At 40.2% G+C, this 15,556-nt stretch overlaps 1 protein-coding gene across 2 annotated transcripts in view; it reads left to right on the plus strand.

Moving 5' to 3' along the window:
- Positions 1-15,556, plus strand: part of SNX30 (sorting nexin family member 30) — a 49,876-nt gene that overhangs the window by 18,962 nt on the left and 15,358 nt on the right. For both annotated transcript variants that reach the window (XM_064735917.1, XM_064735916.1), the window contains exons 2-4: positions 2,867-3,055; positions 9,325-9,435; positions 13,091-13,249. In XM_064735917.1, the coding sequence (XP_064591987.1) occupies positions 2,867-3,055; positions 9,325-9,435; positions 13,091-13,249 (459 nt within the window). The remainder of the gene's footprint in view (positions 1-2,866; positions 3,056-9,324; positions 9,436-13,090; positions 13,250-15,556) is intronic.

Below are 15,556 nucleotides of genomic sequence, written 5' to 3' on the forward strand. Positions count from 1 at the left end.
TATCTTCATACTAACTGGCTAGCAGCTAACTGACTGCAAGCTCCATCCTTGATTCTTTTTCTAGATTCTCATATTTTAAGCAGATTCCATCACATGCTTTAAGCTCTCTTTTGGAAAAGTTTTGGAAAAAACTTTGGAAAAGTTTTATTACAAGCTTTTGAGATCTCCTGTGGAATCAGGCTTAAGCTGTTTCTGCAAGTTAATTGTCCTATTGAAAGCTTAGAATATGACTGGCTGTAGTTCTGGCGCAAGCTGTATGTTAATGCTCAACGCACATGGGCAATGGTGAACTGTCTTTTGCTTTGGAAACAGAAACAAATTTGTCTTCTTGTGATATGAAGGTATGAAGCTACTGTGATATCCCAAGGTTTGCTTTGCTTTTTACTCTGCTCAGCCAAATTCTCTTGTCTAGATGAACTGCAGATTTTCTGAATCCATCTCCTGTTGTTAACCGTATCCTGTCTACCGCTTATTCTGTTTGTGTAATTTCAACAGAACTTCTTATCTACTGAGTTACTGTGCCATTGCTTCCTCCTGTTGTACATGTTCCTCCTATGCTGAATCTGAGCGAGATGCTTGTGTAGTTTGAAGTGTCTACCTCATGTCTGAGCTAGCAAGCTGTGCCTTGCTTCTCCTGCTCTTTTGCTCTCCTGAGAGCATTTGAGTGCCTGACTTCCTGTCTTGCTCACCTGCTGGTTAAATCTGAAACCATCTATTTGTTGGCAGCTGCTTCTGTACATTAGCTGAGGGAACATATCTAACCTCAGTTAGTACACAATAGTTTAGATTACCCCTTTCCCAAAATTATTATTAAACAATTATATTCTCTACTTCATAAGGCAGCCCTCAAGGTGAAGAGCAATGGTGCCACAGTTCTACCGTACTGCAACATGGCTCTTCATGAAATCTCAGTACACCCAGGATGATGGACATTAACTGGTAGAAATTTAGCTGTGATTTTAGCCATTATCAAAAGCTGACCTTTGTAAGTAACTTTACCTCAAAGCTCTGTGATACTGTACCTTTGGCTAAAGGAGCATTGATGAACAGAGGGGGTCTCACTGATATGTGATTGCTTTGCTAAGATGTTAGGTTTTGTCTGGCCACTTACAGTTGTGTGAAGTTGGGTCTAGGAAGTAATTGTGTAACTAAAACACTTCCAGTTAATGTGGTGCTTAGCTGTAGTGATGTTTCTCTGTTTAGCAAGAAGGGAAATCACTCTGTGGATGAATCTATTCCTGTGCTACTATTAAAAAGATGCAAACAAAAAACTGTCCTGTCTTCTCTGAAAGAAGAACATTGATCCTTAGGACTTTCTCTGTACAACTTGTCACACACTGACAGCTCCCTCTGCTATAAAACCAGAGCAAAAAACGTGTTAAGTTGCTGTGATATTTATGCAAGTGCAATGTAAAAAACACCAACAATTTGTTTTTAAAATATTAAAAGTTTAATAGTAATAAAATGGTTATAAAAATAGTATACAAGTAGGGTAATAAGACAATTAGAGTAATAATGACTTGGCCAATTTGAATTAGTACAATATGGGACAATAGAAACAAAGAGTTACGGACGTCCGGGTACCTTTCTCTGGGCAGCACGAGCCTGAAAAAGGACACCCGTTGGGATTAACAGAGGATTAACCCTTAAAAGCAATAGTTTGCATATTCATATACTTCATACATGATGCACAAATTACATTCAAACAAAGGATTCTGTCTGGTCATCGTCAGCTTCTTCCTCGGAATCCTAACAGTGCCTTCAAGGTGGGAAGAAGTTTGTTTCTTCTGATGAGAGGGCAATAAATTCTTTTTCTCTGAAAGATTTAGGTGTCCGGTGGCTACTATGTTGCTGCAAGTCCTTTCTTTAAAAAAAGTATCCTACATAGCATAGTTTCTATTTTAGCATTTTTAATAACCTAAAACTATATTTAACACAGTACTTAAGAGAATTAATACAGCATTACTTTCTAGCACAACACATATAATATTCATTTTAATATTTGAGAAAAGCCAATCACAAAATACGCATTTTTCACATGCAGTAAGTACTGTTATGGAGTAGTTGGTTTGTATTGCAGTGTGAGATTTGAAGGTGTTTGGATGAGATTTGAAGCTGGCTAGAGTAGTTGTTTTGCTGTATTTTTCTTCCTAAAATAGCAACTTGCTGGATCTTTTGGCCTCTCTCTTCTCTCGGTGCTGGATGACACTCTTAGGCAGGGGAGAATGGGAATGAGGGCCTCTCCTAGGAAAAAGTAGTGTTTTCATTTGCTTTAGGATTCCAAAAAGGAGGTGTGCCTAGACTTTTGTGCGGGAGAGTGTGATCTGTGACTGTTGCGTACTGCAGTGGTGGCAGTTCAGACTCTGGCTGCTGTCAACATGTGTGGAGGTTAATACACTGGATGGGAGGCCTCTGATGGAAGTTTTGCTCCTTCCTCCACCCTATGAGTTTCCAGAGGTGAAAGCTAACTGCATTCCAGACCACTGAACTGTTGCCATTTCGCCTGAAACCTGTCTTCTAAGGTCTCTTGATTTGCCTAGCTGTTTTGTTTTCAGTCTAGGTTGGCTCAGTCTCACCAGGAAATGTTGGTTCAGCAATGCTGTCCTTCCTTAGGAATTGAAAGCAGGTTGTGCTGCACTTAGGGAAGGTATACTGGTAATGTGCTTTATCCTCAGCTTAATGCTTGAAGACTTTAGTATATTGCCCAGGTGTCCTGGAAAAGGGTGGTCCTTGGAGATGCTGAAACAAACGACCCTTATAATGTATCAGAGAAGCTTGTCTATGGTGTCTTTGAAAATACTATGTTTTACCTTGAATCTGTTAAGCTTATTGAAAACTTCCTTTTTTTTTTTCCTCCCCAATACAGGATCTCAGCCTGCCCAATGGCACACCCGTGGACACTTCTAGCCCAGCCTCCTCCTCATCTCTCCTCAACAGACTGCAGTTGGATGATGACTTGGATGTGGAAACTAGAGACCTCTTTGTTACTGTTGATGATCCCAAAAAACACGTGTGCACAATGGAGACATATATTACATACAGGGTTACAACAAAGGTACAAAGCAATATTCTCTTTTCTAGTACTTCTTTCTTTGTGGGATAACTGGAGGTCATGCTGCATATGCACATCTTGCGCTGTTTTCCTATCTTAAGGACAAGAACTTAGTGTCTTCTGGTACCTTGTGAATGTGTTGAAGATGTGACTTTTCTTAGCAGAACTTACTTCAGTGTCTGAAATTGTGGAAAAAGCTTTTAACATGTCAAATTAGCTTTATTTTTTTTTGTCTCTGATTCCTAAATAGAACTGTTTGTAAACTTGCAAGGCCAGTTTCTTTCATTAACTTCACAGTTTGTTCATTTAAGTAATCTGACACTTACTTGGTTTGAGTTCCCTTAAGGTGAATGCGCCTTGTTACTCGTTCACTGTTAATCATCTCATTTTTGTGTCTGTCCTTTTCTGAAACGCTTTAAGCTTGTTGCTGGAAGCGTTTTCTACATTTCCTCTGTTATCCACTAAAATCATAGTCTTGATCCTCAGCTGTAAACTAGCTTTCATGCAGTTGCTGGTTCAGATAGCTCTACAGCTGATTATAAAATGAAGTAGCCTGAAAATGCTGCTGTCAACCAAAAGTGACTGGAGATTATTTCAGCACCTGTTGGAGTTCAGTCATGAATGTAATATATATATATTTATATGAAAAGTGATCTGAAAAGTCCACTACATTCATAGCTGAAATATTGATTCCTCTTAACTAACTCATTCTTATTATAATGAGCTCCTAGGTGATGTTGACATCTGCTTTGGGCACTTATAGTTACCAAGGCAAAAGGTGTTCAGTAACATTACTGATAATATACTTGATATATTTGTCCAGAAAAATTAACATTCCTCCAGCCCACTTAGATGGCAGTATGTACTGGAGCAAATATCCACTTCAAAGTTTCACTTTCAGACTGCACAGGAGAAAATGGAGTTTCTCTAAAATAGTAACTATCTCTTCCTGCACATTTAACACAGTACTGTCATTCATTTTTACTCTTAACAGTCTTAATCTTGTAGGAAACATTGTATCTTTTTTTGCTTGGAGCAGTTTACCCTTCAGCTATTCCTTCATCAGGAGGAATAGGAACCACAAAATAAAATGCATCTTTCCACAGAGAAATAGCTAAAATTGGCTAATGTTGTTTCTCTCTTAAATTAAGATTCAAATTATTCTGCCAATGTAAAATATTTCTATATATTTTATAGCACCCTAATAATGTTCCTATGCTTGGAAATCCTAATGTTCAAGGGTTCCTTTTCTTTTTAAAGCAGAACTCTGAAACATGGCCAAGGTCTTTACCATATTTAGATCAGAAGTATTACCATGTCTCTTTTCTTATTTAAAAAATAATTCTATATTTCTGATTTTGATGTCTACCTGCCTGTCTATTAATACTTGTTTTATTTTGGGTCTCATTGTAGCACATGCATCTGCTATATCATACCATTGCAATGCAGTTATGAAACTGAGTAAGTTGTTGTTCTGAATCACCATGAAATCCTCATCTCTTTAGTTTTATTATTTGTGGAAACTTCTGGTTAATCTCTAGGGTCAGAACCTCTAGGACTATCTAGGACTATCATTGTTCAAGATTTAACAGTATTAATGGTGTAACCCATTCTTGCCCTACAAACAAGGTGTGTTCAGTGACAAGCTAATTGCCAATTAGCCATTGTATCTGCAAGCAGTGATTAAACATGGCAAAAAAAGCTGCACAAGAATAATCCATGGAGTGAGATGAGGAGCCTTCGCAACACCTCCCTTATAGCCTTGCAGGAAAGAAGTCTGAGGCCTCTCTGGTGACTTTGAATTAGGAGGCAGGGATGGCTGGGTTTTTTTCTTCTCTACTGGAGAATGCTTCTGGAACCTCAAAGGTTTGGATAAACATAGGTCATAGAATGAGTTATTCTGAAGGCTGAAAAGCAACATCCCCAGGGGAATTACTAATGCGGTAATGTGTGGTTGTGACAGGATACCACTGTAGGGAAAAGTGTAGACTTATCACAGTCTCATTTGTGTTGTGTGGGGTTTTTTTTTCTCTCTTTGTTTTTACAGATCCTTCATTCTAATAGAAAAAAAAAAATCTTGCAGTATGCCCTGTGCTTTTCATCTTCTCATACCTTTGTCAGCAGGTGGTGGTGACTAAGGAAGGGTCAAAACATTGGCTTGCAAAGGAAGACTTAGCAGTTTACCTGATCCTGCTTGTGTACCTGTTTTCACAGCTCCCTAGTAAGAGCCAGGTAGCATTCCCTAGCCTGTCTTGCGGATGAACACATTTAAAGAATGTAATGGTAATCCTTTAGCTAACAAGAAAGCGATTCAGGACTGACTTCCTTGATTCTCTCATATCCTGTGTTCATCTTGCTAATGCAGTTACTAATGCAAGTTAGTAAGCAGTTTCCTTACACAGGGGGGCTAGTGAAACTGTAAAGGTAGGTAGAAGTTGTGGTGGAACTTAATGGGTCATGACTGTGATGATTGAAGTGTCTTTGTGTTCTTCAGATAGATGGAGGTGCATTTTAGGGAGACTTTACCAAACAGAGTCCTTTTTTAGGAAGATAGGGGAAAGTAAAGCTTGACCATATGTTATGCAGTCATCTCTCCTGAGAAAACATAAATAAGTGTACTTGTAACTTCATTTTCACTGTACTTTCTAGGATGGCAAGGCCTTCTTCTGTGCCTTTTCCCATGGAGGTCTGAACAGCTGAGTGCCATGCAGTTGCTCTGCAGGCTTGAAGGGAGAGTCTTTGAAACCAGACAGTACTAGCCATTGGACCAAGTGGAGGTCTTGTTTTCACTTTCCTGTCCTTCTCATGCTTCCATGACATTACTTGGAACACATGAAACATCCTTATTCCCTAGAGAGGAGCAGGTAAAAGTGACATGAAGTATTTTTCAAATAGGCTAAACTGTTTGAGGCAAAAAGAAATACTGGAGTGCTAAGAACACCAGCCTTCTTCCCTTCCCCCTCTCTGTCATTCTCTTATTTTCCTAGTTGAAGATTTTGCCTCAAGCTTAAATAGTGACATGGACGGGAATCTGCAGTCAAGTCTGGTGAGTTAGAGAGTAGAACTAGGGTAAAAAATATATTTGTATTGTCATCATAGGCTAGCTTCAGGTTTGGCTGTTAACTCCTTCCAAGGAAGACAAGAATCTTATGAAAGACCAAGACTTGGTGACTGCTTTAATACTGCCTCTAGTCAAAACTGTTCCAGCAATTGAGGTAAAACTGTCTGTAACTGTCTGCTTTCCAGAAAGTAAAACTGAGCCCAGAGTGTTGCAGTGCTGACTTAGTGGAACTGTGCTAGAATTTTCAATAAGTTGCTGGAAACATCTTGCCCATTATTTTTTGTGAGGTTGACATCTGCCATGTAAGTTTCTCAGGTTCCTTTGGAAAAGACACATGTCCTTGCAAGATGAGATTTATGAATCTTGCTGAGAAAGCAGGAGGAATTTAACTGTGTTGAAAACATAGGTGCTTTACTTGTTGTCTGTTATGGAAATTTCCCTGCTCAACCATCCAGGATCCACTCTGGCAGTCACTCTTGCACCACCTGAGCTGGACCTAAGGCCTCTTCCCAGCTATGCCCCCTCACTCACACAGTCACATCAGGTTTCCGTACCTAGGTTTCCCACAGCAGTCTCGAATGTCCCAGCCATTAAAATCATTTCATCACAGCACAATAACAAACAAACAGCTCGGGCTGGTGTCTCTGGGGAGGGACCCAGAACAAAGGAACCCCTGGGCTCTTATCCCCTCACCAAGCATGGGAAGGTGTGGGACCGTCGGCTCCTGCCGTGTCCCAGTGTCCGGTGCCCCGGCTGGGCCACAGGCCCTTGTGTGCCCAGGATGGGCTCTTCAGGGCCTCTGTGCCTGGGCTGGCCCAGCCTGAGCTCAGCCTGCAGCTCCCACTGCAGCTGCACCCTGAGCTGCCTCAGGGAACATGTTCCTCAGTGCTGCTTCGACAGTGGCAGGATTCTCCTTCCTCTTTTGTGCAATCTGGAAGAAATAACTTGTGCTAAACTAATGAAGAGTTTGATCTGAGATCCAAATTCTTTCAGAATTAGCGAGGTTTCATTAAAACCTTGAAGGACCTTTATGTTCTGCCCAAATAGCCTTTGAAAAACTTATTTGCTGTCTAGATTTCATAACCTTTACAGTAAACACTGAAATGTTGCTGCTGTATTTTCATCTCAGTGGAAAAATGTGATATATAGAAAACTTTGCACTTCTGCTTGTGAAGTAAAGGCAACCAGAGCAGTTTGGTAGAGGTGAACTATAGCTAATGCATGGTTTGTGTACTGGGACTTAACCCTGCTTTCCAACTCCTAGGCAGGCCTATATGGTTTTCCTTAACTGTTAGCAGAATAGTGGTTAATAAGCTTCTCAGTGCTAACAGATGGGAGACTTTACCTTCATTCTCATTCTGCAGGATAAGACACTGTAATGTATAGCCATTCTGATTACTCTCATTCACTCACTGTGTGATCTCTTAAAATGCCATTGAGCAGTGACAGCCAATTCACAGAAGGTCTGCCTTCTACTGAATTATTACTGCCTCATCACACCCTTTTTTTCCCCTTTCTTTTATTTGTAGATGGCTTTATATTTAAAGCCATTTATATTTATTTATTTTTATTTATTTTATTTATTATGGCTTTATATTTAAAGCCATTCATTCTGTTGATCAGAACAAGGGAAAATGATTCAAATGAAGTCTCAGAAGTCACATTCATAGTGTGGCACTCTTTGATGTTAAATAAACTGCTGTTACTGTTAGAAGTACATAGCTGAGTAAAGCACAGCTTTACTCATTGGGATATTGGGATATTGGGATCTTGGTAGTCCCTCATCTAGAAACAAAACTGCTCCAATTCATGAGGATTCTTTATGTTAGTCCATAGACTAACCTCTATATTGCTTACTATGGCTAGCATGTCAAAGAAGGGGGGAGCTGATCCTGATTTCTTTTTCTGTCTATGCCTTCCTTTACTAGAAGCCAAACAATTTCATAGGTAATGACACATCGGCTTGCTGCTTACAGTATCATAGACCTACTGTGCTGTTGATACTGTGTTAAGGCTCCTGAGTTCACCCTAGAAAGAGATTTCATATATAGAACTTATGCAGGATCCCCAGTGGTGATTGGTAGGAGTAAAATGCAGCAATTGAAGAGTTAAAGTCATCCAGAGAGCCCGTGAAGAGGTGGATGGCGTTTAAAGGCTGCTACTGGCTGGGACTAGCAAAGCAATCGGGTGCTGAACTCGATGCCAGCTCAAGGCTGGAGTTGCCGGTGTATTCCTCAGTGTGCTGGGTTTGATGTCTGGCTGCAGGCATGTAGTGTGCTGGCACTGCAGGCTGTGCATTGCAAGGCAGACATAATGCTGCAAGTAACTGAAGTATAGCTGCCTGTGCTTCTCAGAGGGACATAACTACAAGGGCTACCTCCCTGCAATGCCAGGCTCTTCAGCAGACACTCCTACTTGGTACATGGTTTCACGAGTGCTTTTAGGCAGTTGCAGTACATGCTGTGCAAGCAGCCCCATACAGTCAACCTTCCAGGTTATGGACTCTTCAAAGACTGGATAAAACACTTGCCAGCAGTTTATCTGCATACTTATTTTTTTTCCCCTCAAACTTGTAGTGACCTTGCCCTAAAGAAGGAAAATTTTAAAAGTTTAATTTAATGTACTAATGTATCTAATCGGGTATACACATAAACAGACTTGTTTCGTCATCTTGAAAGTCAACAAAAATCGGTCGTCAAACCTTGTGGTGGCTTATATTCTCATCTTTTCACCTTGGAGTGTGATAAGCCCATCAGTCTTAGAATACAAGACAGTGGTGAAACACTTTTTAACCTGTGGATTGTGCATGTCATAGAATAAACAAATCAGTAAACACCTTTACTTTTAATTCTTGATGGTTAAAATAGTGTTGTCCTCACAATGAATATCTCATACAGTCTTTGCAATCTTGTAACTGCCAAGAGAGTTATGTGGTGCACAGTGCTTCTGCTCCTACCATGATGAGAGCAGAACATGTAATGAACTTCAAATAGATCTTAACACATCAGCTCTAAGCAGTCATTTTTCATATTTCTGCTTTTCCACTGCTTGGAAGACCAGAGGATCTTTCTCTCATGCTGGCTGCAAAATTTTGGGGATTAACACCCCCCTGCAAGGCATGTCTGGCTTCACCCTTGCCAGAGATGGCTGTACTGCATTTGCTGCTAAGCTCTGAAGTTGCTGCACACTAATTATATCTGTTCTTTTCCAGACCACGCGAGCAGAGTTTGATTTGCCAGAGTATTCTGTCCGTCGGCGGTACCAGGACTTCGACTGGTTGAGAAACAAGCTGGAAGAGTCTCAGCCAACACATCTTATTCCCGTAGGTAGTAAGCAAGAATCTGCTGTTAAGGACAGTTGTGCACCTGCACAAGGGTAATATTTGGATGCAATGTGTCTAGGTTTAAAAAACAGTACTTTATTCTCTTTAGCTTCCCGTTCCTGACTAGTTAGGAAGCTTAGACTTTCCTTGAGTGGCACACCTGAGAGGTAAGCTTTGTCAGCCTCCTGCAGGGCAATACTTGTGCTGACTACAGTAGCTGTGACATAAATAGAATACATTTAATCTGTTTACTCAATTATTACATCTGTATTTCAAAGCATCTAGGAATTATGAAAAGCCACAGGTACTTCAGGTTCTAGTCTCAGTTTTCAAGATGGCCTTTTGAGCTGGTTTTGCAAAGTAATTTAAAACTGCTTGTGCTAACACTTAATAGCACTGACATGTAATAGCACTGACTTGGAAGTCTCCGCCTCTGGTTTGGTAGCTATTGCATGCCTTCAGTAGGCAGAAGTTTGCCTAACAAGATTAGCTAAACTACTGCACCCATTGTTGCTGAAACTGGTGATCTGACCACCTTATTTGATGTGAGGAGGTTAGTCCTACCTTATATGTAGCTATAGGAAACCTGTGAGATCACTGCCTTCAGTCCTTTTGAACAAAGACATTTAAAAAGCACCGTAGGAATTAAATTGGCAGGAAATAGCAACACTACTAGCATACTTTAGTTTGCCTGGGGTGGGTGATGGAGTGGAAGTTTCTCTGCCCTCCCTCCCTCAGCAAGGAGTAGGCTGTGTGAGAAGTATTGTTAGGTTGCTCTATGTTGAGTGCTGTTTAAGTCCTTAATTATGCTAGGACTTGCCTCAAGTGGAATAATAGCTGAGTGTTTCAGAGATAAGAAGTACCTCACAAAATCATGTGACACCACTAACTGCCAGCAAATACGTTTAGTGAACAGTACTGAAAAGAAAGACAGTGAGCTTGAGTGCAGAAGGGGGAGGCATGTGTAATGTGTTAAGTTCCCATACTGTTTTCTCACGTCCCATTCTCTGAACAACTGAAACAATCACAATTCACCTTCTGCTTCTTGGGTACACTGACAGGCAGCCAGTTCTGCCTGAAGCCTGCAAGGCTGTAAATAATAGTCGAGTAGCAGAAGGTGAGTCATAGCTGGGGAATCAAGCTGCTTTGCTCCTACCAGGAATTTGTTGCAGACAGAACAGCAAACTTTGCATGAGTAGCTGTAATACTGGACATGGAACTGGCAGTAGAACAAGCCAGTATCTTAGGTGCATTTCTTCTAGAAATTCTGGCGGTAAAAGGATGTGCTGTTAATAAGGGAGATAAAGGATTTTGTCTGTTTATGCACAAGTTAGCAATTACAGAATCCCCTAATAATCTCCTTCATGCAGGGTATGGTAGGGAGGCTGCTGAATGCTTTATGTATTTGTTGTCTAGAAATAGATGAGGTATAGAAGCTAAAGGCAGTTTCAGATGCACTGGCTCAAGAGTTTTCGGAAAAGATGTTTCAAGACAATCTAAGACTATCTGTATTTGTAATTATAGATACTGGAATCCCTGAAAGCCTTCTGTTTTAACAAATTATCAAAAGGGAGTTGTCTTCCTAATCTCAATATAGTGATTCTGCCTAAAATCTTCCTGAAGCAAATGATATGTCTTATCAGTGCAGTGTGTCATGATAGCCTACATTTGGGAGCCAAAACTAACCTCAGTGTGAGTTCCTCTTCATCTCTTCAGTTTCTGATAGTTACTTCTTTTTAAAAGATCTGAGACATTCTAAAATTTTCTTTCAAAAGACAGTAAAACTATCTCAGTTCTGTCTTTAGACTACAAAGGTAAACCTAACAGCCAAATTTCTTGTCCTGGAATGGTCATGTTTGGATACTTGAAGCCATTTCTGATGGGAATGAACTCTGCTCACCCATCTCAGTAGGGAAAAGTAAATTAAGATGGAAGATGGAAGACTATAAGGTAGATAATTAACACACAGTTAAAGCAAGGTATCAGTTGCTAGCTGTGTGTTTTGATGACTTTAGGTGGACCTCCAGAGGCCTAAAATGGAGAGGAATGTACCTACTCCTGCAATTGAAACCAGGTTAAATTGCAGAAGTCTCTGTAGTAGAGGTGCATTCTTCAAATGCTCGAACTTTAGTGATTACTCAGTGCCAGTTTGCACGTGTTCGGTTGAACTATTTTTCTTTAGACTAGTCTTCCTTTCCCTCTTTTTTTTTTTCTTTAAACTTTTTTCTTTTCCTCCTGCATATGGTGCTGAGGTAGTGACTTCCTAGAGTCCCAGCTAAAGTTTACAAAGCAAAGGAAGAGAGTTTCTTCCTCCCTGAAGACTAATGCACAAGGTATTATACTTCTGAAGAAGTCTAATGATATTGTACCTTATGTTGGTTTAACTAGAATGGCTGACTAATTTGAGTGCTAAACATAATCAAGTAAGTCTTAAATTGTAAGAACCAAATACAGTGGTCAAAATGTAGCTCTGTTGCAGCTAAGTTGTGCAGGCTGTATTTTCTAGGAGATAAAGTCTTCATGTACAACCCACGTGAGCTTGGGTATGGTGGGAAAGCAATATATATAGTTTGGGTTTTTTTTCTTTAACCATTTTTGACACAGATTTTAGATGACACACTCTTTGCAGAGGAGAATCCTGATTCCTGAATTGGGTGAAAATAGCTGTCATTGCTGACATAACTGTAAGCAGATTGTCTAGATGGACTGGTTCACAAGAATGAAATACAAAGCACAATTTTAAAACCGATATTAATCTTGAAGTCTATGCTGTCTGGACAGAACAAAAGCACATGTAGTGTTAGAGCTGAAATTAACCATGCATCAGCTTAAAAAATTACCTTCCATCCAAAGTGGTACTGTGTATTCTGTAATCCAAGTGTAACAGGGGCGACTGTATAACTAGCAAGTCTGGAGATAGTCTGGGCTTACATGTCAAACTGAACTGCAGAGATGAACTGATGGACTCAAAATAGTAAGATGTAAAAGTGAATGTATCATCAGGCTTTTGTCACTTACAGAAACATACTCAGGAAAGTCAGCTGTGATAGATGACCAGGTGTGCTCACACTTCAGAAAAGATCCAGCCATTTTCTGTGCCAAGCCCCTGGTTTGGTTTTGCTCAGTGTTCTCACTAAGGCTGTCGGCCTTTTACAGGAGGGCCCTGTGCAAAAGCTCTAAATTGTTCATAGAGGGTTTGTGGGAAGTAGAATTGTCCAATTTTCTGAGTTTCCTGAGGCTGGGCAGCCTTGCTTCAGCACTGGGTGGTGGCGGGGGTAGGGGGTGTGTGTGCTTCTGTTATAAATAGCATGCAGCTCTTCTGGCATCTCTTCAGAGCTGGATGTTGAACATGGATAGCAGTAGGGAGAACAATCTAAGCTATGCTACAAGTATTTAATCTGAGTACTGTTTGACTTCCCTGGTGTGTCTCTCAGCTGAAGCCACTCAGTAGAATGGCTAGCTTTAAGCCAGACCAGCTTAAAGATAATTTTAAGTACAGCTTGCTTCCCATCTGATGCATGGTTCCTGTTCACAAACACAGTGTTTCTGTTCCTGTTAAGACTGGAATTTGATTGCTTTGTTTATTTCCAAATTTCCAAAACAGAAGCAAGTTTTTGGTCTTTTGAATCTTGTGCTGTTTGCTTATCTCTGACAGCCTCTTCCTGAAAAATTTGTGGTGAAGGGTGTTGTTGATCGCTTTTCGGAAGAGTTTGTGGAGACAAGGAGGAAAGCATTAGACAAGTTCTTGAAGAGAATAACTGATCACCCAGTGTTGTCTTTTAATGAGCACTTCAACGTCTTTCTCACAGCTAAGGTAAGCCAGTAACTTTCAAATACAGTTGTTGACCTTTGCAGTCCCTTCTGAAATGAGGGTAAAAAGGCTTTAACAAAACTGAGCAGATCAGAACTTCCTCTTCCACCAGAGGGTTGTTGGGCACTCTGATTATTGTGTGTGACAGACCCTTGTGTGTGACAACAGTATGGGTTCACTGTGCATGAAAGGCAGAGGAATCCTCTCTGCAGATTGATAAATGAATTCTCCAGACCTTCTTGTTTTGTAGCATGTAATCCTATTATGCAAGAGAGAATAAAAATTCAGAAAACTGTAGACTTTAAAATCCTATTTTGGGGAGGAAGGAAGGGGGAGAGTAAGAAAAGTCTCCCTTGCACAAAAGCTTGTGAATTTCTTGACTTTTTTTCTTGTCTGTTCTTTTTATACTGCTTGCACTTGATGCCCTCAAAACTAAGCATGGAGGCCTCATTCTTATTTGTTCTCAGTCAACAATTTCATGCATCTCTTCTGCATGACTCATGCAGGAATAGTGCAATTTTCTTTGGCTTTCTTTAGAACTGCATTTCAAATAAGACTAGGAGGACTTGCAGCTATGCTTGGGTTTTACCAGATGGGTGAGAAGTGCTGTGAAGGTACGCCTTTCCAAAGTCACATTACTCTAGCTCACTTAAATGTTATGTTTGAGCTCACTTCAGGGTCATGCTTTGCTTGCTGTAAATAACCATTTTCCAGTGTTTTTATTTCCCCTCCATGGTGAAATTACCCACTGAAACAAGCCAGAAATGCAGAATTTGTTTAAATATCTTATAGCTTGTTCCTCTTTTGATCTGTCCAAGCACAATGCAGCTTTCTTAGCTGCTGTATTTGTCTTCTGCCATCCCTGTGAAATGAATGTCAAGGGCTTCATTCTCTGCTTTAGGAAGAGTTTGCCTTGAGATTACAGAGCATTCTGGGGAAAGGATGCCTGTTCTGCTGACTGGTTCTAATGTTTGAACCTGGTCTAGTGGAGCAGTGAGGTGTCAGTTCAGTGTGCTAGGATTTCAGAATTTAGTTACTACAGGAAGTTGTAAGATCACCCCCTGGTTGAAGAAGAGAGACCAACATTTCTTCATATTCCCTCTTTGGATGTGTAACATACCAGAATGCTTGAGAGAGTGAGTGAATAATTTTGAGTTCAAGGATCTTTTCTGATAACTGCTTGCAGCTCATATTGATGACATGTGGAAAGAAAAAATTAAATTGCATTTAAATGCAAACATAATTGAAAATTACAGTAGCTGCTAAGATGTCAGGTTTTTTTAATCAGGCTTACATTTGACTTACATTAAGTACTGGGAAGGAATACCATAGTACATGTTTTGAAGATGGCTATTGTTTATTTGTTTTTTTGGGTTTTTATTTTAAGAACACTTAAGCTTTTAGTCTTGTCTGTAGTAATATGTCTGAATTCTTGATCTCTACAGCCTACTTGGTTTGAACACATCTCTTCCTCAGGCTCCATAGGATAACCAAACTGTAGCTCCTGAGCCTGTTTTGAGATGTTGAATACTGACCTCTGCTGGAAGAAGTAAAAGTAAACATTGTCAACGTTTTGACTAACTAAAACCATTTTTTTCTGGTGTACTGTTAGGGTGAAATCCCATGAAAATTGTAGAGTAGCAGTCTTGTTAGCATAGATAATTTGAAAGTTGGTTTATGCAAATGTGTAAAGGAGTGAGAAGGAGGTTTACACTTTCTGTGCAGCAAGATGGATGCATCTGACCCAGCCTGAGCTACAGTCTTCTCTTGCAGAGAAGTTTTGCTGGTTTCCTCATGCTGCATTTTTTCTGCTTGCGGTCTTCACCTGCCTCCTGTTTGACCACAGAACTGGAGTGAGGAGGCTGCTTACTGAATAGGTGTGCAGTGTGTAGCTCTGTAGTAGGTCAGTAGAGCCAGCTGGTGCATCTGTTTAATACTGGTATTGTACTGGTATTGACTTAGAAGTATGTGGAGATGAATGATGTGAAATGTTTTGGTGGAACCAGAACTGTTAATAAGCTTGCTTCCCTGGTGAGAGTACAGGAAAATGGGAAAGTATGGCCATATGCAAAGTTGGCCTACTTACTTATTTCTAATGTACTTCATACTATTCTCCTGGATAATTTATCTCCATGGAGCCTTGAACCTGTGCTCAGCTGTACTGCTTGTAGAAAGCCTTTGTTCAAGGCTGTGTGTCACGTGTAATCTGTTGCTTTCAAAAGATTTGATCTTTACTGGAAAGTATCCTTCACTGTATTAATATTAAAACATATAAGTGAGTATTCCTAAACATATTCTTTTTGTTTCTTT

Source organism: Zonotrichia leucophrys, chromosome Z, assembly GCF_028769735.1.
Source record: "Zonotrichia leucophrys gambelii isolate GWCS_2022_RI chromosome Z, RI_Zleu_2.0, whole genome shotgun sequence".
Taxonomy (NCBI): Eukaryota; Metazoa; Chordata; class Aves; order Passeriformes; family Passerellidae; genus Zonotrichia; species Zonotrichia leucophrys.